Raw genomic sequence first — 22,486 nt, 5'->3', positions numbered from 1 at the left:
GTGCAAATTCAAGCGCGAATGTTCATCTTGCGGGGGGGGCCATAGTGCATCAAAATGTTTTAGGGGAGGAAAGCAAAAAGATAGCTCTGAAAAAAGGAGTGACGCCAGTGCGGGTAGCAGAGATGCAACATTTTTTAAATAGGTACCCTGATAGGGTGACGGCTGATTTGTTAGAGGCGGGTTTTCTTCATGGTTTTAAGATACCGTCTGTTGACAGTAAAGTTAAATTTTCAACAAAAAAACTTAAAATCTGCTTTAGAATTTCCCGAGGTAGTGTCTCAAAAATTAAAAAAGGAAGTTTCTTTGGGTAGAATGGATGGGCCTTTTGCAGAGGTTCCCCTTGGCAATCTTAGAGCTTCACTGTTAGGGGTTGTACCTAAAAAGGAACCTAACAAGTTCCGGTTGATTCACCACCTATCATTTCCAAGGGGTACCTCGGTTAATAACGGCATAGATCCAGAGCTATGTTCAGTAGTATACACTTCTTTTGATACAGCGGTAGAGTGGGTTTGATCTTTCGGCAAGGGAGCACTGTTGGCAAAAACTGACATTGAATCAGCATCCAGGCTGTTACCGGTTCACCCAGATAGTATGCATTTGCTGGGTTGTTTTTGGAAGGGAGGTTATTTTGTCGACAGGTGTTTGCCAATGGGGTGCTCCTTGTCTTGTGCATATTTTGAATCTTTCAGCACCTTTTTGGAATGGGTGGTAAAAGATGTTTCTGGCATTAAATCTTGCATACATTACCTGGACGATTTTTTGTTCATTGGCCTGTCGGGATAGTTTGAATGTTCATTGTTGTTACATTCCATGGAAAATATAGCCTGAAAATTTGGTATTTCCTTTGGCGGAGGAAAAAACAGAAGGACCAGTTACAGTGTTGAGTTTACTGGGCATTGTTATCGATACAAGGGCTATGGAGTGTAGGTTACCCCAGGAGAAGTTAGTGGATCTTATGGCGGAGGTACAGAGAGTTAAACATTTGCGTAAGGTAACATTGAAAGAGCTGCAATCATTGCTGGGCAAATTGAATTTTGCATGCCTCATTATGCCGATGGGCAGAGTTTTTTGTAGAAGGATAGCAATGGCAACAGCGGGGGGTAAGAGCCCCACATCATTTTATCAGGTTAAAGAAGGAGTTAAGGGAAGATTTACGAGTGTGGGAGGAATTCTTAGGATCTTACAATGGAAGATCTCTGTGGATGGAGCCGGTCACTAGTGCTGATGAGCTGGATATTTTTTTGGACGCGGATGTACAGAGTGGTTTTGGAATTTATTGTCAGAAGAGTTGGGTTGTCGGTAAATGGCCTAAAAAATGGCAAGCACTAGTCTAGTCAAAAATTTGACGTTGCTTGGACTGTTCCCCATCATAGTGTCGTTGTAACATACCTGGCGGCGTCCTTGCATGGTGGTCCATCTCCCACTGTGCAAGAGGGCGCACTTGATCTCCTGTCCAGAATGTCTCTCTGGCTTCCCTCCATGCTGTCTGTTTGTGTCTGTTTCTGCTGCTTAAGGGCGGCGCCCGATCACTTCCTGCCTTTTGTACCTGCTGTGGGTCACACCCCTTGTGCGTCCTCAGCCTATTGCTGTCTGTCACCTGGTATATAGCTCAGCAGCTCCCTTCTATCCCTGCCTGAGCATAGTGTTTCCTTCAGTGTGTGCTTGCACTCTGAAGGTGCCAGGTCCCGTCTCTTGTCTCCTGCTTTTTGTATCAGTTCCCGTGTCTGAACTGAGTCCTGTATGTCTCCTGCTTTGCGGTATCAGCTCCCGTGTCTGAACTGAGTCCTTTCTGTGTTCTCTTGTCTGTCCTGTCTGAACACGCTCCTAGCCTGTTCCTCCTGCCTTCTAGGGGCCGATTTCCTAGACCCGTTCCTGTATCTTGTCTGACCTGTCTGAACTCGCTCCTAGCCTGTTCCTTCCGCCTTCTAGTGGCCGATTTCCTAGACCCGCTCCTGTGTCTGGTCTGTCCTGTCTGAACACGCTCCTTGCCTGTTCGTTCCGCCTTCTAGTGGCCGATTTCCTAGACCCGCTCCTGCGTCTGGTCTGTCCTGTCTGAACACGCTCCTTGCCTGTTCGTTCCGCCTCTCTGGGGACCGTATTCCCAGACTCGCTCCTGTATCCCTCTGCAGTGTCGGTCTCCTCCGTACACTCAGTTCCAGTCTGAACTCTCTCCTGTCCTTTACCTGTTTTGCCTCTATGTCCGTTCCCTTCCTTTTTTTGCAGAGTCTGAACTCGTACCTAACTCCTGCTTGTTGTCTCTGCAAGTACTGTGTGAGTATCTGGCTCTGTCTTTCCCTTCCTGTCTGTTCCGTGTGAACAGAGCCCTGTCCTCCCTGCTCAGCCTGGTCTGCACTCTAGCTGTGCTTGCCTGTAACCCTCTGCCTGTATTGTTCCTGAGTCCCGGTGTGTACTGGGTCCTATCCCGCCTGTGCTCCTACCTGCTAGTGCCTCCCTGTCTGCACTCTAGCTGTGCTTGCCTTTACCCCCCTGCCTGCATACCCGCCTGCCTGCATACCAGTCGTGCCTGCCTATACCCTCCAGTCTGTGTGCCAGCCTACCAGCCTGTTCCTGTATTCCCCTGTGTGGGTCAACAGCCGTGTCCGGGGTCTGTCCTGGAGTAGCACCTGGTCCCTCTGCTCGGTTCCTCCTTGGTGCACTGGCGTCGTATGCCGTCGTGCGACCCTGGTCGGATCGGGTGAATACTTAGTCACGCCCCTCCAGGCATTCACTCTCCGGCACGGTCCAGTGGAATCACTACCAATCACACGCACACGCCGCTTAGCCCGGGCGTGTGCATAACAGCATGCTCAGGCCATGGTTCCCGTTGAGCCCCACGGCCTTCGCTCTTTGAGAAGTTTTTCCAGCGAATACATGCATTAAAATAAATAAATAAATTTTTTTTCCCCCTTTAGCTGAGTTCCAGGCGAATTACGCACCCGTCCAGATGGATCTATCAGCTCTCGTTCCTGCGGATCCGCCACGTTACTATGGGGATCCAAGACAGTGTCGTGCATTTGTGGAGCAATGCATGCTACACTTTAAGGCCTACCCTCTCTATTTTCCTTCCGATTGGGCTAAAGTGGCCTTTATGATTGACTACCTAGCGGGTGATGCCTTGAAATGGGTCACCCCCCTATGGGAAGCATGGGATCCTGTCATCCTTGACCTGCAGGCCTTCCTGGTGGCCTTTCGTATGGTCTTCGAGGACCCTAACTCTGAAGCCCCTGCTGAAGCTTCACTTCCCAATATCCCGGAGCAGCCCCGACGGGTAATGTGTGTGGGTAGCGCAATAGTCCTCCAGCCCAATGAGACTACTGCCCACCCAGAATCCTCACAGGGTGACTACGCTTTCCGGAATACTTCTCTCAACCTCAAGAGGCAGTCCAGACGTGCTAGACTTAGAGGCAAGCCGTCACGCCAGGGTCTGTCCTCCCTGAGACCTCCTGACCCCAACCTTGAAGTCCCTACTGAAGCTTCATCTCCCTGTATCCCGGAGAAACCCCAATGGGTAATGTGCGTGGGTAGTGCACCAGTTCTCCTGGCCGAAGAGACTTCTGCCCATCCAGACTCCACACAGGAGAACTTCCTGCACCCGGCATCAGATGCTTCTTTCTCTTTAACCGGTGTGCATGTCCAAGGATGCTCCAAAGCTGTGGTTACCTCAGAGTCTGTGCACCTCTACTACCTGGCGGAGGATCCCCTGTTGCCTCCTGAACCCTCCGGGATACCACTCGATGACAAATGGAGAGAGACTTCTCTACACCCGGTACTCAATACTTTGTCCGCTTCGTCCTGTGAGCCTGACAATGGGTACCCCAAAGTGGTAGTTACCTCCGAGTCTCTACACCCCTCCGACCAGGCGGAGGATCTCCAGTTGTCTCCTGAACCCTTCGGGGTGCTACCTGGTAGCGAAAGGACAGAGACTCTCCTATACTCGGTACCCGATACCTCGCCTGCTTCCTCCAGTGAGTCCGACCTAGTGTACTCTGAAGCAGAGGTTACCCGTGAGTCTCTACACCCCTCTGACCAGGCGGAGGTCCGCCAGCTGTCTCCAGAACCCTTCGGGGTGCCACCTGGTGGTGAATGGACAGAGACTTTCCTATACTCGGTACCCGATACCTCGCCTGCTTCCTCCAGTGAGTCCGACCTAGTGTACTCTGAAGCAGTTGTTTTCTCTGAGCCTCTGCACTCTTCTGACCCGGCGGAGGACCTCCAGTTGTTTCCTGAATCCTCCGGGATATCACCAGATAACAAAGAGACAGTGACTTTTCCTCATTATGTACCTGATAACCCGTCTATTTCTTCCTGTGAGCTTGACAAGATGTACCTCGAAGCAGAGATTACCCTTAAGTCTCTGTCCCCCTCCAACCCAGTGAACGACTGGCCCTCGAATTCCCTGCGGAAGATTCTGGCAGGCCTGAAGAAGAGGGGGCGTAAGGGGGGAGGTACTGTAACATACCTGGCGGCGTCCTTGCATGGTGGTCCATCTCCCACTGTGCAAGAGGGCGCACTTGATCTCCTGTCCAGAATGTCTCTCTGGCTTCCCTCCATGCTGTCTGTTTGTGTCTGTTTCTGCTGCTTAAGGGCGGCGCCCGATCACTTCCTGCCTTTTGTACCTGCTGTGGGTCACACCCCTTGTGCGTCCTCAGCCTATTGCTGTCTGTCACCTGGTATATAGCTCAGCAGCTCCCTTCTATCCCTGCCTGAGCATAGTGTTTCCTTCAGTGTGTGCTTGCACTCTGAAGGTGCCAGGTCCCGTCTCTTGTCTCCTGCTTTTTGTATCAGTTCCCGTGTCTGAACTGAGTCCTGTATGTCTCCTGCTTTGCGGTATCAGCTCCCGTGTCTGAACTGAGTCCTTTCTGTGTTCTCTTGTCTGTCCTGTCTGAACACGCTCCTAGCCTGTTCCTCCTGCCTTCTAGGGGCCGATTTCCTAGACCCGTTCCTGTATCTTGTCTGACCTGTCTGAACTCGCTCCTAGCCTGTTCCTTCCGCCTTCTAGTGGCCGATTTCCTAGGCCCGCTCCTGTGTCTGGTCTGTCCTGTCTGAACACGCTCCTTGCCTGTTCGTTCCGCCTTCTAGTGGCCGATTTCCTAGACCCGCTCCTGCGTCTGGTCTGTCCTGTCTGAACACGCTCCTTGCCTGTTCGTTCCGCCTCTCTGGGGACCGTATTCCCAGACTCGCTCCTGTATCCCTCTGCAGTGTCGGTCTCCTCCGTACACTCAGTTCCAGTCTGAACTCTCTCCTGTCCTTTACCTGTTTTGCCTCTATGTCCGTTCCCTTCCTTTTTCTGCAGAGTCTGAACTCGTACCTAACTCCTGCTTGTTGTCTCTGCAAGTACTGTGTGAGTATCTGGCTCTGTCTTTCCCTTCCTGTCTGTTCCGTGTGAACAGAGCCCTGTCCTCCCTGCTCAGCCTGGTCTGCACTCTAGCTGTGCTTGCCTGTAACCCTCTGCCTGTATTGTTCCTGAGTCCCGGTGTGTACTGGGTCCTATCCCGCCTGTGCTCCTACCTGCTAGTGCCTCCCTGTCTGCACTCTAGCTGTGCTTGCCTTTACCCCCCTGCCTGCATACCCGCCTGCCTGCATACCAGTCGTGCCTGCCTATACCCTCCAGTCTGTGTGCCAGCCTACCAGCCTGTTCCTGTATTCCCCTGTGTGGGTCAACAGCCGTGTCCGGGGTCTGTCCTGGAGTAGCACCTGGTCCCTCTGCTCGGTTCCTCCTTGGTGCACTGGCGTCGTATGCCGTCGTGCGACCCTGGTCGGATCGGGTGAATACTTAGTCACGCCCCTCCAGGCATTCACTCTCCGGCACGGTCCAGTGGAATCACTACCAATCACACGCACACGCCGCTTAGCCCGGGCGTGTGCATAACAGCATGCTCAGGCCATGGTTCCCGTTGAGCCCCACGGCCTTCGCTCTTTGAGAAGTTTTTCCAGCGAATACATGCATTAAAATAAATAAATAAATTTTTTTTCCCCCTTTAGCTGAGTTCCAGGCGAATTACGCACCCGTCCAGATGGATCTATCAGCTCTCGTTCCTGCGGATCCGCCACGTTACTATGGGGATCCAAGACAGTGTCGTGCATTTGTGGAGCAATGCATGCTACACTTTAAGGCCTACCCTCTCTATTTTCCTTCCGATTGGGCTAAAGTGGCCTTTATGATTGACTACCTAGCGGGTGATGCCTTGAAATGGGTCACCCCCCTATGGGAAGCATGGGATCCTGTCATCCTTGACCTGCAGGCCTTCCTGGTGGCCTTTCGTATGGTCTTCGAGGACCCTAACTCTGAAGCCCCTGCTGAAGCTTCACTTCCCAATATCCCGGAGCAGCCCCGACGGGTAATGTGTGTGGGTAGCGCAATAGTCCTCCAGCCCAATGAGACTACTGCCCACCCAGAATCCTCACAGGGTGACTACGCTTTCCGGAATACTTCTCTCAACCTCAAGAGGCAGTCCAGACGTGCTAGACTTAGAGGCAAGCCGTCACGCCAGGGTCTGTCCTCCCTGAGACCTCCTGACCCCAACCTTGAAGTCCCTACTGAAGCTTCATCTCCCTGTATCCCGGAGAAACCCCAATGGGTAATGTGCGTGGGTAGTGCACCAGTTCTCCTGGCCGAAGAGACTTCTGCCCATCCAGACTCCACACAGGAGAACTTCCTGCACCCGGCATCAGATGCTTCTTTCTCTTTAACCGGTGTGCATGTCCAAGGATGCTCCAAAGCTGTGGTTACCTCAGAGTCTGTGCACCTCTACTACCTGGCGGAGGATCCCCTGTTGCCTCCTGAACCCTCCGGGTTACCACTCGATGACAAATGGAGAGAGACTTCTCTACACCCGGTACTCAATACTTTGTCCGCTTCGTCCTGTGAGCCTGACAATGGGTACCCCAAAGTGGTAGTTACCTCCGAGTCTCTACACCCCTCCGACCAGGCGGAGGATCTCCAGTTGTCTCCTGAACCCTTCGGGGTGCTACCTGGTAGCGAAAGGACAGAGACTCTCCTATACTCGGTACCCGATACCTCGCCTGCTTCCTCCAGTGAGTCCGACCTAGTGTACTCTGAAGCAGAGGTTACCCGTGAGTCTCTACACCCCTCTGACCAGGCGGAGGTCCGCCAGCTGTCTCCAGAACCCTTCGGGGTGCCACCTGGTGGTGAATGGACAGAGACTTTCCTATACTCGGTACCCGATACCTCGCCTGCTTCCTCCAGTGAGTCCGACCTAGTGTACTCTGAAGCAGTTGTTTTCTCTGAGCCTCTGCACTCTTCTGACCCGGCGGAGGACCTCCAGTTGTTTCCTGAATCCTCCGGGATATCACCAGATAACAAAGAGACAGTGACTTTTCCTCATTATGTACCTGATAACCCGTCTATTTCTTCCTGTGAGCTTGACAAGATGTACCTCGAAGCAGAGATTACCCTTAAGTCTCTGTCCCCCTCCAACCCAGTGAACGACTGGCCCTCGAATTCCCTGCGGAAGATTCTGGCAGGCCTGAAGAAGAGGGGGCGTAAGGGGGGAGGTACTGTAACATACCTGGCGGCGTCCTTGCATGGTGGTCCATCTCCCACTGTGCAAGAGGGCGCACTTGATCTCCTGTCCAGAATGTCTCTCTGGCTTCCCTCCATGCTGTCTGTTTGTGTCTGTTTCTGCTGCTTAAGGGCGGCGCCCGATCACTTCCTGCCTTTTGTACCTGCTGTGGGTCACACCCCTTGTGCGTCCTCAGCCTATTGCTGTCTGTCACCTGGTATATAGCTCAGCAGCTCCCTTCTATCCCTGCCTGAGCATAGTGTTTCCTTCAGTGTGTGCTTGCACTCTGAAGGTGCCAGGTCCCGTCTCTTGTCTCCTGCTTTTTGTATCAGTTCCCGTGTCTGAACTGAGTCCTGTATGTCTCCTGCTTTGCGGTATCAGCTCCCGTGTCTGAACTGAGTCCTTTCTGTGTTCTCTTGTCTGTCCTGTCTGAACACGCTCCTAGCCTGTTCCTCCTGCCTTCTAGGGGCCGATTTCCTAGACCCGTTCCTGTATCTTGTCTGACCTGTCTGAACTCGCTCCTAGCCTGTTCCTTCCGCCTTCTAGTGGCCGATTTCCTAGGCCCGCTCCTGTGTCTGGTCTGTCCTGTCTGAACACGCTCCTTGCCTGTTCGTTCCGCCTTCTAGTGGCCGATTTCCTAGACCCGCTCCTGCGTCTGGTCTGTCCTGTCTGAACACGCTCCTTGCCTGTTCGTTCCGCCTCTCTGGGGACCGTATTCCCAGACTCGCTCCTGTATCCCTCTGCAGTGTCGGTCTCCTCCGTACACTCAGTTCCAGTCTGAACTCTCTCCTGTCCTTTACCTGTTTTGCCTCTATGTCCGTTCCCTTCCTTTTTCTGCAGAGTCTGAACTCGTACCTAACTCCTGCTTGTTGTCTCTGCAAGTACTGTGTGAGTATCTGGCTCTGTCTTTCCCTTCCTGTCTGTTCCGTGTGAACAGAGCCCTGTCCTCCCTGCTCAGCCTGGTCTGCACTCTAGCTGTGCTTGCCTGTAACCCTCTGCCTGTATTGTTCCTGAGTCCCGGTGTGTACTGGGTCCTATCCCGCCTGTGTTCCTACCTGCTAGTGCCTCCCTGTCTGCACTCTAGCTGTGCTTGCCTTTACCCCCCTGCCTGCATACCCGCCTGCCTGCATACCAGTCGTGCCTGCCTATACCCTCCAGTCTGTGTGCCAGCCTACCAGCCTGTTCCTGTATTCCCCTGTGTGGGTCAACAGCCGTGTCCGGGGTCTGTCCTGGAGTAGCACCTGGTCCCTCTGCTCGGTTCCTCCTTGGTGCACTGGCGTCGTATGCCGTCGTGCGACCCTGGTCGGATCGGGTGAATACTTAGTCACGCCCCTCCAGGCATTCACTCTCCGGCACGGTCCAGTGGAATCACTACCAATCACACGCACACGCCGCTTAGCCCGGGCGTGTGCATAACAGTCGTTAGCACTATGTAGGCACAGGTTCAAGAATAAAAAGGTAAAATTCCGTCATGACAATATGGGGCTGGTGTCCGCTGTTAATTTGTTATCTGTCTCATCTCCTCAAGTGGTTAGGGTGCTGCAACATCTTGTTTTGTTATGTTTGTCTTTAAACACATGGGTGGTGGCAGAATTTGATCTGGGTAGCAAAAATCCGATTGTTCATGCACTTTCTCATTCACAGTGGGAGCGTTTTCGGGAATTGGCACTGCTGGCGGACGCGACGGGTTCATCGTGCCCCGCATAACTGTGGAATCTGCCATTCGAACGGCCGGAGAACTGATTACCTCGTCTTTGTCAGGTGGAACGTGGTCGGCTTATTCTCGCGTTTGGAACATTTGGGAGGACTGGAAGGTAGCTCTGGGCGAGGTAGTTGGTGAGGAAAGTCTGTTACTGCTCCTAGTGGGTAATTGTCAGGAAGAAGGATGGTCGGTGTCAAGAATAAATAGGTTGATGGCTGGCTTAGCGTTTGGTTTTAAAGTTAGAGGCGTTAAGGACGTAACAAAATCCTTCTTAGTGGTTCAGGCGTTAAGAGGTTGGAGGAGGGGTTGGAAAGTGTTTGATAGGAGACGTCCAGTTTCATACAATTTGTTGCTACTTTTGGGGAGACAGACGGAAGTGGTTTGCACCTCTCTTTGGGAAAGTCGCTTATTCAAGCTGGCATTTTCTTTGGCATTCTTTGCAGCGTTACGATTAGGGGAACTTTTCAGCGCCTCCAAGACAAATAAAGGAGGTCTCTTTAATGAAGATGTAGACCTTTATATGGACAGGATTGAGCTGGTCATTCGGTCATCAAAGACTGATCAAGCCGGTAAAGGTTGTAAAGTGGTGATTTTTGGAGTTCAGGGCTCCGAGATGTGCCCGGTAAAGTGCTTAAGGGTCTTCAGGACAACTAGTGCTAGTGCGGATGCTCCTTTATTAGTACATGCGGACGGGTCGTTTTTGTCCAGATTTCAATTTGTAGCCATCTTTAAATGTTGTTTAGAGGCTGGGGGTGTGTCACCTTTGGATTATAGCGGACATTCCTTCCGGATTGGGGCGGCTACCGAAGACGCGAGGAATGGGCTCAGTGATGATATAGTGAAACGGATTGGTAGATGGGAATCCTCAAGATTTAGGTCTTATATACGTCCCACTCGGTTGTGATTTATTGTGATTTTATTTATAAAAAAAAAAAGTCATTTTTATTTTTGTGTTTGATTTTCCTTACAGACGCCGGGTCTCAACTAGTATGGATTATGAGCCATTCCTTTGTGTTTTGGGCGGCGCTGCGGTTCAATCGTCGGGCAGACAGCTGGGAATTGCGAGGGAGGAGGCCATACTCAGGTGGATAGGTAATCGGGCATGGTATGGAGCCAATTTCTCCCTGAGTTCCACTGGTTCGTGAGGTTGGATCGAGCACCGGATATCCTAGTGTTACACATCGGGGGCAATGATTTGGGAAGGAGGCCTTTTAGAGAACTAATAAGGGATATTAAGTTCAACTTATTAAGGTTATGGGCAATGTTTCCCAAAGTGATCACGGTGTGGTCAGATATTGTGGCGCCCCTGAGGGTTCGACCGCCACAGGGATGCTGCACTTCTTTAATGGAGTGTAGTGTTCCTCCTCTGATGTAAGAACAGTGTGATGGTCAGGACCCAACCTCCACATCCAACACCACACTTCTCCCACCAGAGTGGGCTATTATGCACCAGCTGCTGCCCCTACTGAAGTTGGGAGAGAGGGGAACCAAGAGATAGGGGAACCAAATTAGTGGGTGAGGGTGGAGGATTCACATTTTAGTGACACTTTAAATTTCATATTTAATACACAGCATCTTGGGCTCAAGGTTCTTTGACTGTTCTTTATCGTGACCTCCCTCCTGAGCGTGGATCCTGTGTGGACCTGCAGAGGATGGAGGCACGGCCCTCGTACCCCGGCCTTGGGTCGAGGGGCAGGTTGCAGAAAATGAATGTCTCAGCCCGGTCAAGGACCATGACCAAAAAGGCCCGGAGCTTAGGAGTGTAGCTCCACCACAAATGGATCCCAGGGAGGATGCAGACGGAGCGGTATACGTCACCTGTCCTCGCCAACCTGATCTATTCAGAGGGATTCCGGCTGCAAGAGGGGTACTGGCCCCCGACACCTGACCTTGCTACTCCACGTCCTGGTCAGGAAAGCCCGGTAGGCCCTGAGGATCCTCCCACCGGGTATCGGAAGGAGCGGAGCTGCCACCCGTACCCTTTTTCTGAGAGGAGTTCAGAGGGAGACCCGACCTATCTACACACACACAGACAGGAAAGGACCCGGTCTGGAGTTTAGGAACACTCTGGTGCGGGGTCCTGATCGAACACTGGACTTACTCGGAGGTTGTCGGACCCCCCCCCCCGTCTCTGGTGACCGCAGAACTCCGCGAGGAGCAGGGAGACGCCTTCCTACTGCTATCTCAATCGTGAGTAGACAAACCCTGGAAGTTAACCCCTATGGCCTCCGAACTCTTTATTCTACATTACACCACATTACGCGGCACCAGACCTCCTAGACTACTACCCCCTCCATCCTGTCCCTCTGCCCTGAGGCCCTGCTCCGCCTGTGGGGAGTAGTAACAACGACGGCTGTGATATCACCATGCCTCAGCGGACTGCAGCAGCGCTGGTGGCCTTCACCAGGTGCCACAGGTGGCGTAGTCGAGATCAGCCACTCAACCCGGATAAGCCCATACCATCCTTTTGAGTGTGACGGCCCTGGGCATCCCATCTCCCAGGGTAGGGCTTCCAGCGGGGGGCCAGGTCGGTGGACAGGATCAACAAGGCAAGGATCAAGGTTAATAGAGCGCTGGGACATTTCATGGCCAGGAACGGTGCAGTAGCAGTGCGGCATACGAAATTGGAATCGGCTGAAGGCGAATTCTGGAGGCGGGATGGAGTGCACCTTAACGCGGTGGGTCTAGACATGTGGTGTTTAGTTATTCAGGAGGGCACTGAGCTTGGGTTAAGGTTGTGGAGGGACACAAATGTTTGAGGGGTACAAAACATTTATGTTAGTGGCAAAAGGAGGGGAAGGCCCTCGAAGTTGGTGGACGTTGTTACTGGCGGATCGGTGAGGGGGACCCACAAGGTTCTTGGCCCCCCAAGTGGAATCTTGTAAATTGCGGCAGTTAGTGGAACCCCTGTGTTTAAGGGGGTGGAAGGTCTCGTTGGTGGTGGTCCATGTTAAGAATGCCAGGTTGGTTAACAGCTGCCTCTGAGCTGGCGCTTAACGGCTAGAGGTAAAATATTCAACCTGAGGAGTTGGTTATTTACATACTGCCTGTCATGGGTTAAGGGCTTTGAGGACCATCCTCCTAGTTTAAATTGTTATACTTGTTTTATTGTTATAATAAAGGCTGCTGTGGCCATTAAAATCCACCCCGGTGTTGAGCGTTTATTAAGGGGAAGAGTATGTTTAAATGGATGGGGGGGTGAACACGCATGACTCGCCTCTACCCTTTGTCATGTCTTTGTCAGTGGGCAAACTTACAAAAACAGCGAGGGATCAAATACTTATTTCCCCCACTGTAGATTTCAGCAAGCCCCATACAAGTGAATGTGACAGAAAATTATTTGCAAAAATACTGAAATCGTAGTAATATATCCTTAAATAACTTTGATATTGATGACCAATCCTTAAGATACGTTATCAATATAAGATGGGTTGGGGCCCGACATGAGCACCAGCTGTTAGTAGGTTTTGCAATGGCCAGTAAAACATAGGGCCCAATTCATTAAGACCGGCGATTTTTGATGACGTTAGATGCTTCTGAATGATGAAGAGGTGAACGCCTCTTCATGAATCTGGAGCGTCTGACGAGTGGCTTGCACCTCTGTGTGCTGCAACAGAGAGCTCAATCTACTCAGGTACTGGAGTGAGATTTCTGCCATAGGGAACACCACAGCTTGTCATGAATTAGGCGAGCTGTGGTGTCTCGCCCCCATCCTGCCCAAGCTCCACACATTTCGGCAGAGCTTGGAGAAATTGGCATAAAGATGCTAAAAGTTGCAAATTAACACCTTGTTGCGCCTAAACTTTGAGATTTTTCTAAGCTTTTAGGTCATAATTCTGGAGTGAAAGCTGTGATGAATCGGGCCCATAGTGTACGGAGCTGGAACAGCACAACTCCATGCCCTGTGCAGCGACCGTTCTTGGCTACTGTAACTCAGCTCGCATTCACTTCAACAGGAGCTCCGCTGCATTATCAACTACAAAGTGTATGAAGCTGCGGGGTCCCTACTCTGCACGTTGTTTACTTCTGGAATAACAGAACTTGTTAAAATGTATATCCGGGACTTTGTAAGAAAAAAAATGTGCATAGGCACTAACAGGCAGGTAGTTGCTACCTTCCTGCTTGTTGTGCTCAGTGCCTGTTTTGCCCCAGTTAGGCAGCGGGGAGTCGGCTGTCAATCAGCATGACGTCGGCAGTCTAACCCTGTCAACAGAGCAGAGCTAAAAAGAAACCGCCACTCTGTCGAAGTGACATCAGCACAGGCAGCTGAATTGATGGCAGGAGTGATCTGTGCCAGCGAAGAACGGCATCGGGCACAACAGCCAGGTAGATAGCAATTACCTGCCTGTTAGTGCTTAGGCACTTTTTTTTTTTTTTTACAAATTTCCTCTTATCCCCTTTAACAGATGACCGTGTCAGGTGTTCCACCCCCAGCAATATAATTTCGATGACCTATCCTAAGGGTAGGCCATCAATATCAAAGTCCTGGACAACCCCTTTAGGTTGTGAGCACATGTTGAGTTTTTGCTCCATTTTTGTCAAGGGCAAAATACAGCCCTTTACAGTACCAGCAAAGTGAATGAAATTTCTGAAATCTCATGCACGTTGCTTAATTTTTTCCTTGGAGATTCGAAGCAGTACATACAGTTAGGTCCAGAAATATTTGGACAGTGACCGAATCTTCATCATTTGGGCTCCGCATGCCACTATTTCTATTTAAAACGAAACAACTGAGATGCAATTGAAGTGTAGACTTTCAGGTTTAATTAAAGGGGTAGAACAAAAATATCCTGTGAAACGTTTAGTAATCGCAACCATTTTTCTACAAAGCCTCCTCAGTTCAGGAGCTCAAAAGTAATTGGACAAATTAACTTTACCATTAATAAAATGTTCATTTTTAATACATTGTTACAGAATCCTTTGCAGGCAATGACTGCCTGAAGTCTGGAAGCCATGGATGTCTTCAAACGCTGTGTTTCCTCATTTATGATGCTTTGCCAGGCCTTTACTGCAGCTGACTTCAGTTGTTGCTTGTTTGTGGGATTTTCTGCCTTAAGTTTTGTCTTAAGCATGTGAAATTCATGCTCGATGGGGAAGAGATCTGGTTATTTACTCAGCCATTGCAGAATATTATACTTCTTTACCTTAAAAACTCCTGGGTTGCTTTCACAGTATGTTTTGGGTCATTGTCCATCTGTACTGTGAAGCGCTGTCCAATTATCCTTGCTGCATTTGGTTGAATCTGAGCAGAAAGTATAGCCCTGTAACTTCAGAATTCATCCGGCTGCTTCTGTCTTCAGTCACTTCATCAATAAATACTAGTGAACCAGTGCCTTTGGAAGCCATGCATGCCCATACCATTACACTGCCTCCACCATGTTTTACAGGGGATGCAGTGTGCTTTGGATCATGATCCATTCCAAACCGTCTCCTTACTTTCTTCTTCCCATCATTCTGGTACAGGTTGATTTTAGTTTCATCTGTCCAAAGAATGCTTTTCCAGAACTGTGTTGGCTTGGTCAACCCTCTGTATTTTCTCTCATAAAGTCTTCTCTTTATGGTAGACTTAAATACTGAAACACCTACTTCCTAGACCATGTTGTTCACTTGGTGGATATTGTGAAGGGGTTTTTCCTCACCTCCTCACCATGGAAAGGTTTCTGCAATCATCTGCCGCTGTTGTCTTCCGCGGATGTCCAGGCCTTTTTGAGTTCCCAAGCTCAACAGTGAACTTTTTTTTGTAGAATGTAATAAAATGTTGATTTGGCCTTTCCTAACATTTCTACTAGAGTTACTTTGACCTCATATTGTGAATTCACAGCAACAGCTTCAAAATGCAAATGCCACACCTGGAATCAGCTCCAGACTTTTTACCTGCTTAATTGATGATGAATTAACTAGGTAATAGCTCATGCAGCCCATTAAAGAGCTTTTTAAATAATTGTTAAATTACTTTTGGTCCCCTTTATATTAAAGAGTTGTAAATTCTAGACCCTTACTCCAATTAGGATGTATTTACCCTTAAATTAAAGCTGAGAGTCTGCACTTTACACCCATGTTGATTATATAACTATATCTTAAATAGGTTTTGGTAAACCGTTAAAATGCCAAAACTTGTGTCACTGTCCAAATATTTCTGGACCTAACTGTATATAATCAATAATATATTCTGAGTACTATCATATTATTCAAATCATATTGCCCTGGTATGCACAAATGCGTCTAATTTGGAGGCTGTGAACATGTGCTGTTTATTTTTTTAGTTCCATTAATTATAGACTTGTCTAGTGAGAAAAAATTTCCGATTTGAAATAAATATATTCCTCTTGAAATGTAAGAAAATGACCTGGGTCGGTCATACAGGGATACATGGCCATGTTGTATATCTGGATGGAGTTGTATATTTGGCTGATGCAGGCCTCTCAACCACAGTTTGTTGCTTTGTCTGGAGGTTTGGGTGTTTCTGGCTTCAGCACAAGGGAATGCACTCGAGGAACCACAAACTTGACTCCCACACGTTCCCATGGGTCACAGTGAGCATGCAAACCATGGACTAAAATAATATACTTAAGGACGATTTGTCACCAATCTAAACCAATTGGCTATATCTACTGTGCACTCTGAATACAAGGGTAACTATTTCAACTTAGTTTGCAATAACCCTTATGCGAATAGAGTAACTAATTGGAATTATAAAAACCCATTCCTTACAAAGAAATTGCATTGTGTTTGTAGTGCATAAAATAAATGTATTTGGCAATAATGGAAAGTGTGAAAATATAACATTAAAAAATCATATGGCTTAGACCAGGGGTGGGAAATAATTTTTTTTTGAAGGAGCCACATGAGATACTGTAAATATTGTGTACATCCAAATCAATCAGCCAAACTTAATTCTGCTTATTATTATTGTTTAATATATTCATTTTTATCACTTAATATTTAGCAGAATTATGTCTTTTGACTAGTTATTACTGCTAATACATGTTAAGATAGGGCTTATTGTAACGTATTTTTATTTGTATCAGCTAATCAAAACCATATAATTTACTTTTTTATAAAGTTTATATAAAATAGAATGTCATACTGCTCCTGTTATTCAGTCCTTATATTTTGATAAACTGCTTCCAACACAATATGATGCCCCACAGTCCACAAACAGTATGATGTCCCCACACAGCCCCTCAAACGGTATGAAGTCCCCACATGGCCCCCTAAACAGTATGACGTTCCCACAAAGCCTTACTACAAAATATTATGTCCACACACAGCCTCCTTATACAGTATTATGTCCTCAAACAGCCACCCATTCAGAATGATGTCACTATAGAGCCCCCTTATTCAGTATTATGTCCCAAGACAGCCCCATACGGAAAGATATCCCCACACAGTTGCCCCCTCAGAATGATGTCTCCACAGCCCTTTTGCACAGCATTATGTCCCCACACAGCCCTCTTACACAGTATTATGTCCCTACATAGCCCCCTTACACAGTGTTATTGCCTAGCCCAGGGGAATGGAGATGACTCGGTACCCAGGCCTTTGCCTTTAGGAATGCCGCGGTGGTTGGCTCCCGGGCCCGTACCCTGGGGTCTCTCTTTAAAAGGGTGGATATTTATTCATTTTTAAGAAAAGTTTGTGACGCCACCTGTGGCTTCTGGTGAAGATCACCAGCGCTGCGCAGTCCACTGAGGCCGGTGATAAGGCAGCTCGATGGTATGGCTCCCCACAGGTGGAGCTAGGCCTCAGGGCAGTGTATGAAGGGGAATGCAGGACGGGCGAGACCCAGCTGGGTCAGAGCAAGAACAGGGACAGACACGATAGTCACTTCAGTACCTTTTACTGATGGAAATTCAGGCACGTCCCGGAGCACTGTAGGGTGAAGGGTGCATGTCAGGATCCTCCCCAATGAGCAGTTGTAGGGCCTCCTGTTACTTGCCTCTGCGTAGTAAGTTTCTGACCTGCCTGGAGCTAGGCCTAACTTTGCCTCTGTCCTGCGCTGGCTGACTTTGAGGTAGGGCCTTTCCTTGGAGTACACGCACCTCAGCTTGCAGGGCCTATGTGTCTCCTGGCTCTGTTACGTATCAACACTTTAGCGATCCTGGGACTTGTAGTTCTCCAGGGATTCCGGTTATGCCTTACTGGGTCATAGAGATCCCGGTAAACTTCGGACCCGGTGTCTGGTAAATTCTTCGGGGTGAGCCAGTTATGCTCCTCTGCCCCCTATGTACTAACTCTCCACTCGCCTTCGGCCTACTCGGGCCCTCACTAGGCTATACACACTAACAGCAGCTTGCCGCGCTTCACCGATCTTATGGCGCCGGCACACCTAAAGCTCACTACTCTGAGCTACAACTGAGTCTTGATCTGGATAAGCTCCACTGCAGGATAGCAATTGCAGGAGCTGGAACAGGCTTTTGTCCTCTGAGGTAACTCTTCTCAGACTGTACTGGACTCAATGCTAAACCAGAATAGACTAAATGCTGCCTGGCTCCACCTTCCCTATTTATCTATCCCTAACGGGCTCCCTCTGGTGGTCTGAGGTGGAAGGTGGAGATGTGTGAATGGTTATGGGGGCCTCTTGTGGAGGAATCCATCAATGCACTCTTCCAGGACCTGTGATACCAAGCGCAGCTGGGCGTCACATTCCCCCCTAGTTAAACTCAGCACTCCCGGGCTGAAGTACATTTTATAAACAATAACAATAGGAATCATAAGCAATGCAAGAGCAATCTTCCCTTTATGAGAGGCACGAATCTTAAACGTTGCATGACTATAACAAATGCAAAGCGTCCTCAGAATTCAAGTCTCTTGCGGTGAGGTTCCCAGAAGGATGTCCATCTCACAGGGTAGAGTACTTGGTGGTTTGAGGGACCTGTCCTAAACCCTCAACGTAGGCCCTGGGGTGGCTGCAGGGCATGAAGATCCCGAGTTGGACTTCCATTAGAGCCACTCCCGACAGGTTTTTCTTCTGAGGTCACCTAAAAGGAGCACTCCAGGGAGCATAATTATGTACAAAAAGCAGTTTTTGGGCTGCACACAGTCCTCAGCCACGAAGTTCTTTATGTATGCAATATAGAAATTAATAAGGTAAAGCACAAATTAATAAACATATGCACAAAAGAAAGTACACAATATTACAGTACATTTCAATTTAAATACTCAATACCCCAGGGGTAACTATCTACACTTGTCAGAAGTTTAACTATTTTATTCAGTGTACCTGACAGGGGTTTTACCTCTCGTGCTACGTGCTGATCTGCGCAGTACCGGTATGCGTGAAATACTAGTAGGTGCACTACTCCCCAATGTGTCAGCACTAGGTGTGGTGGGGCTACATAACTGTATTGACCTCACTACTGGACTAGCAAGCATACCATTGGCTGGGCCTTCTTGCTCTGCTCCTACCGGGGATCCTTCATCCGGGGGTATTTCTTGAGCTGGCTCCTTTGCAGCACTTACAGGTTTAACTTGCTGTGGGTAGAAGGTGATTACAGGGATGACTACTGCTCCTCCTAGTTGGGGCCAATCTGCTGGGAAGTCTCCTAAGTCAGTGTGGATCACTGCTTCTTTAGGTTCTTCCTGGATTGTGAGAGGCACTTCTTCTTTTTGGGGTTTCAGTAAGTCCGGACACAACTTTAGGTGGTCCCTGGACACTGTAGCAGATGTTCTCCCTCCATCTCGACTGATTATGCAGGTCTTCTTATTGTCAAATCTTGACGGTAACACAGTGTAGGGTTCTTTTTCCCACTGGTCATCAAGTTTATGGTAGTAAGTTTTTTCAATACTGTTTCACCAGGTGTGAAGGGTTCTGCAGGAGCGTTTTTGTTGTAGTGTGCTTCCTGCTTTTCTCTCACCCGAGTAAGACTGTCCTTGACACAAGCTTGTACTCTTCTGTACTGCTCTTGTCTGGTGGTGTCCCAGTCCTCAGTGGTCATATCATCTTCAGGCTCAACAACACAAAGCTCCAGATCCATGGGCAGCTTTCCTGGCCTTGCCCGCATGAGATATGCCGGAGTGCAATTGGTGGAACTTACTGGTATATGATTGTACAGATCCACTAGGTCAGGTAGTAGGTCTGGCCACTGATTTCTTTCCTCAAGTGGTATGGTCTTTAGCAGGTCGATGATGATGTTGTTCATCTTTTCGCAGAGACCGTTAGTTTGTGGGTGCTACGGTGTAGTTCTTATCTTCTTACACCCGTAGAGATGGCAGAACTCCTTAAACAACTCAGCCTCAAAGGCCGGGCCTTGGTCCGTCAGCACCTGCTCAGGTTAACCATGGGGTCTACAGAAATAGGCTTGGAAGTCTTTGCTGCTCTCTCTGCCGTCAGATCTTTGACGGGGGCGACCACCAGGAAACGCGAGTAGTGATCCACCATGGTCAGAGCATAAGAGTACCCTGACCTGCTGGGGGACAGCTTGACATGGTCCAGGGCCACGATCTCCAGGGGTCGAGTCGTCTTGATGGGTTGCAGTGGTGCCTTCTGGCTGCTGAAGTCTTTTCTTCTTAGGCCACAGGGTCCACAGTCCCGGCACCACCTCTCAATGGAGCTGCGCATCCCTACCCAGTAGAATCGACACTTCAGCAGGGTCTCTAGCTTTTTCCAGCCAAAGTGCCCCGCCTGATCGTGGTAAGCTTCTAATACCATCTGGATGTCTGTCTTCGGGACCACTATCTGCCATACCATCTCATGGGTTCTTGGATTGACGTATCTCCGGCACAGCTTCTCACGGTAGATAAACAGCCGGCTTCTCTCGTTCCACAGCTGCTTTGCTTGGAGAGACGCATCCTTCTCCAGGGAGGCACCTTCTTGGGTTATCAGCTCCTTGATGCGGCTGACAACCGGGTCGCTGTCCTGGGTCTCTTTCCAGCTGTGGTGAGGCAGGGGGTTTAACGTCTTTCCACTCTACTTCCTGGAGGCTCTCTGCTCATGGATCATCCCACTCCGATGAAAGGCAGGTAGCTCTATCTCTTCCAGGTCATCCACTTCTTCCGTGTCTGACTGGTGAGGCATCCGAGACAGGGCATCGGCGTTGGCGTTCTTGCGGCCCGACCGGTATTTAATTGTGAATTGATAGTTTGACAGCCGAGCCATCCATCGTTGTTCCAGTGCCCCCAACTTAGCTGTTTCAAGATGGGTCAAGGGGTTGTTATCAGTAAAGGCAGTGAACTTGCTGGAGGCCAGATAGTGCTGGAACCTTTCAGTGATGGCCCAGACCAAGGCCAGGAACTCCAACTTAAAGCTGCTATAGTTCTCTGGGTTCCTCTCAGTCGGGCGGAGCTTCCTGCTTGCGTATGCGATCACTTTCTCTTGGCCATTCTGCTTCTGACTTAAGACAGCTCCCAGGCCTTCGTTGCTGGCATCTGTATACAGCAGGAACGGTTGGCTGTAGTCAGGGTAGGCTAGGATCTCATCACCCGTCAGGATCTCCTTCATCTCCTGAAATGACTCGGCTTGCTCCCTACCCCAGTGGAATGGGGGATTTCTGCCTTTGGGGGACTGCCCTACCAGGAGGTCTTGCAGAGGAGCAGCTTTCTAAGTGTAGTCCTTTACGAACCTCCGGTAGTATCCTACTAGTCCCAAGAACTGACGTACCTCCTTGAGGTTCTTCGGCTCCGGCCACTTCTGGGTGGCTGTGACCTTCTCCGGGTCTGGTGCTACCCCTTCCGTACTGACAATGTGCCCCAGGTTCTGTACCTTTCTCTTGAGTAGGTGCCACTTTGAGGGCTTCAACTTCATCCCGTACCGGGACAGTGACTCAAATACCTCTGCTAGGTGTTTCAAGTGGTCCTCGTACATTCTGCAGTACACTATTACATCGTCCAGGTAAAGTAACACAGTCTCAAAGTTGCGGTGTCCCAGGCAGCACTCCATCAATCTCTGGAACGTTCCGGGGGCATTGCAGAGTCCAAACGGCATACTGTTGAACTCGCAGAGTCCCATCGGGGTGGTGAAGGCCGTCTTATCCCGATCCTGCTCAGCCACAGCTACTTGCCAGTACCCACTAGTGAGGTCAAGGGTGGAAAAGTAATTTGCAGACTTTAAGGGAGCTAGGGACTCCTCTATGCGTGGTAAAGGGTATGCATCTTTATGTGTAATGCGATTTACTTGACGGTACAACACATTCTCATGCTCCCGTCCTTTTTCCTAACTAGCACTAGGGGAGCTGCCCAGGGACTACAACTATCCCTTATTACCCCCGCCTTTCTCATGTCATGCAGCATTTCCTTAGCCTTCTGGTAGTGAGCTGGTGGTATAGGCCTGTAACGTTCTTTGATTGAGGAATGGTTGCCTGTGGGGATATGATGTTGAACCCCCTTAACCCTCCTGAAGTCAAGTGGATGTTTACTGAACACCTGCGAGTATTCTTGAACCACCCGGTGTACAACCTGTTTCTGATGGGCAGGAGTGGTGTCCGTCCCAACATGGAGCTGTTGACACCAATCCTCCACCTGGGTTGCAGGGTTATTATCCTCTACTTCATCTGGTGAGGTTAAGGACTCCGCCTCATGGATGCAGTTGTTATTGACAGCATGTAATTTGGCAACAGTAGCATAACGTGGCAGTCTGACCTCATCTTCCCCTAAGTTGAGAAGATGGACGGGCACCCTCCCATTGCGTACATCTACCTCTCCCTTGGCGGTTAAGAGCGTGGGTCTGTGCTCGGAGCAAAGGGGTTCTACTACCACCTGGTAGCTCTGTCCTCTAAGACCTATGGCAGCTCTACACCAGATGAGCATTTCACTCATTGGGGGGATGACAATGGGTATGGGGTCTGTTACCCGCACGTTACCAATTTCACCATCTGTTAACCTTACTTGCTGTTGATACATCAGGACTCGGATCTCCCTCTGCAGTGCCCTCTTCTGTCTCGGCCTGGCAGTGTCGGCGATCTGTTGGAGTAAGAACACAACTTCTCCCAAACAGTTACCAACAATGTTAGTGCCTAGTACCATATACGGGTTGGTGTCATCAGGATTAGTCTCTACTACAATTAGTCCCTGGTCCTTCAGCTCCACTCTCCCCACCTTTACAGTCACGTTCTTAACCCCGAGTAGGTTAAGAGGGAGTCCGTTTGAGGCGTATACAGATAGATTTGGAGCTGGCGGACGTAGGTCGTCCATGGACCAGGCATGATGGTTACCTGAGATCCTGTGTCCAGCAAGGCATGCGTCGGGATCCCATCCAACACAATGGACAGGAAAGGTCTTCCTCCGACGAACCTGTTGTACCAGTCTGATGGGCCTGGTGAGTTTA

At 49.6% G+C, this 22,486-nt stretch overlaps 1 protein-coding gene and 1 long non-coding RNA gene across 2 annotated transcripts in view; one reads left to right on the top strand and one right to left on the bottom strand.

The window, feature by feature from the left end:
* The window catches only part of LOC141204063 (uncharacterized), a 64,230-nt gene that overhangs the window by 20,944 nt on the left and 20,800 nt on the right, over positions 1-22,486 (bottom strand). The gene's annotated exons all lie outside the window — the stretch shown is intronic.
* Positions 917-10,129, top strand: LOC141242196 (uncharacterized). The gene is made up of 2 exons (XM_073668840.1): positions 917-1,100; positions 9,168-10,129. Exons 1-2 carry the CDS (start codon positions 917-919, stop codon positions 10,127-10,129), a joined length of 1,146 nt encoding a protein of 381 aa, XP_073524941.1.

Source organism: Phyllobates terribilis, unplaced genomic scaffold (assembly GCF_046119375.1).
Source record: "Phyllobates terribilis strain yellow unplaced genomic scaffold, ASM4611937v1 Scaffold_2__4_contigs__length_985480577, whole genome shotgun sequence".
In the NCBI taxonomy this organism is placed as follows: Eukaryota; Metazoa; Chordata; class Amphibia; order Anura; family Dendrobatidae; genus Phyllobates; species Phyllobates terribilis.
This window is presented reverse-complemented; position numbering and strand designations above follow the sequence as displayed.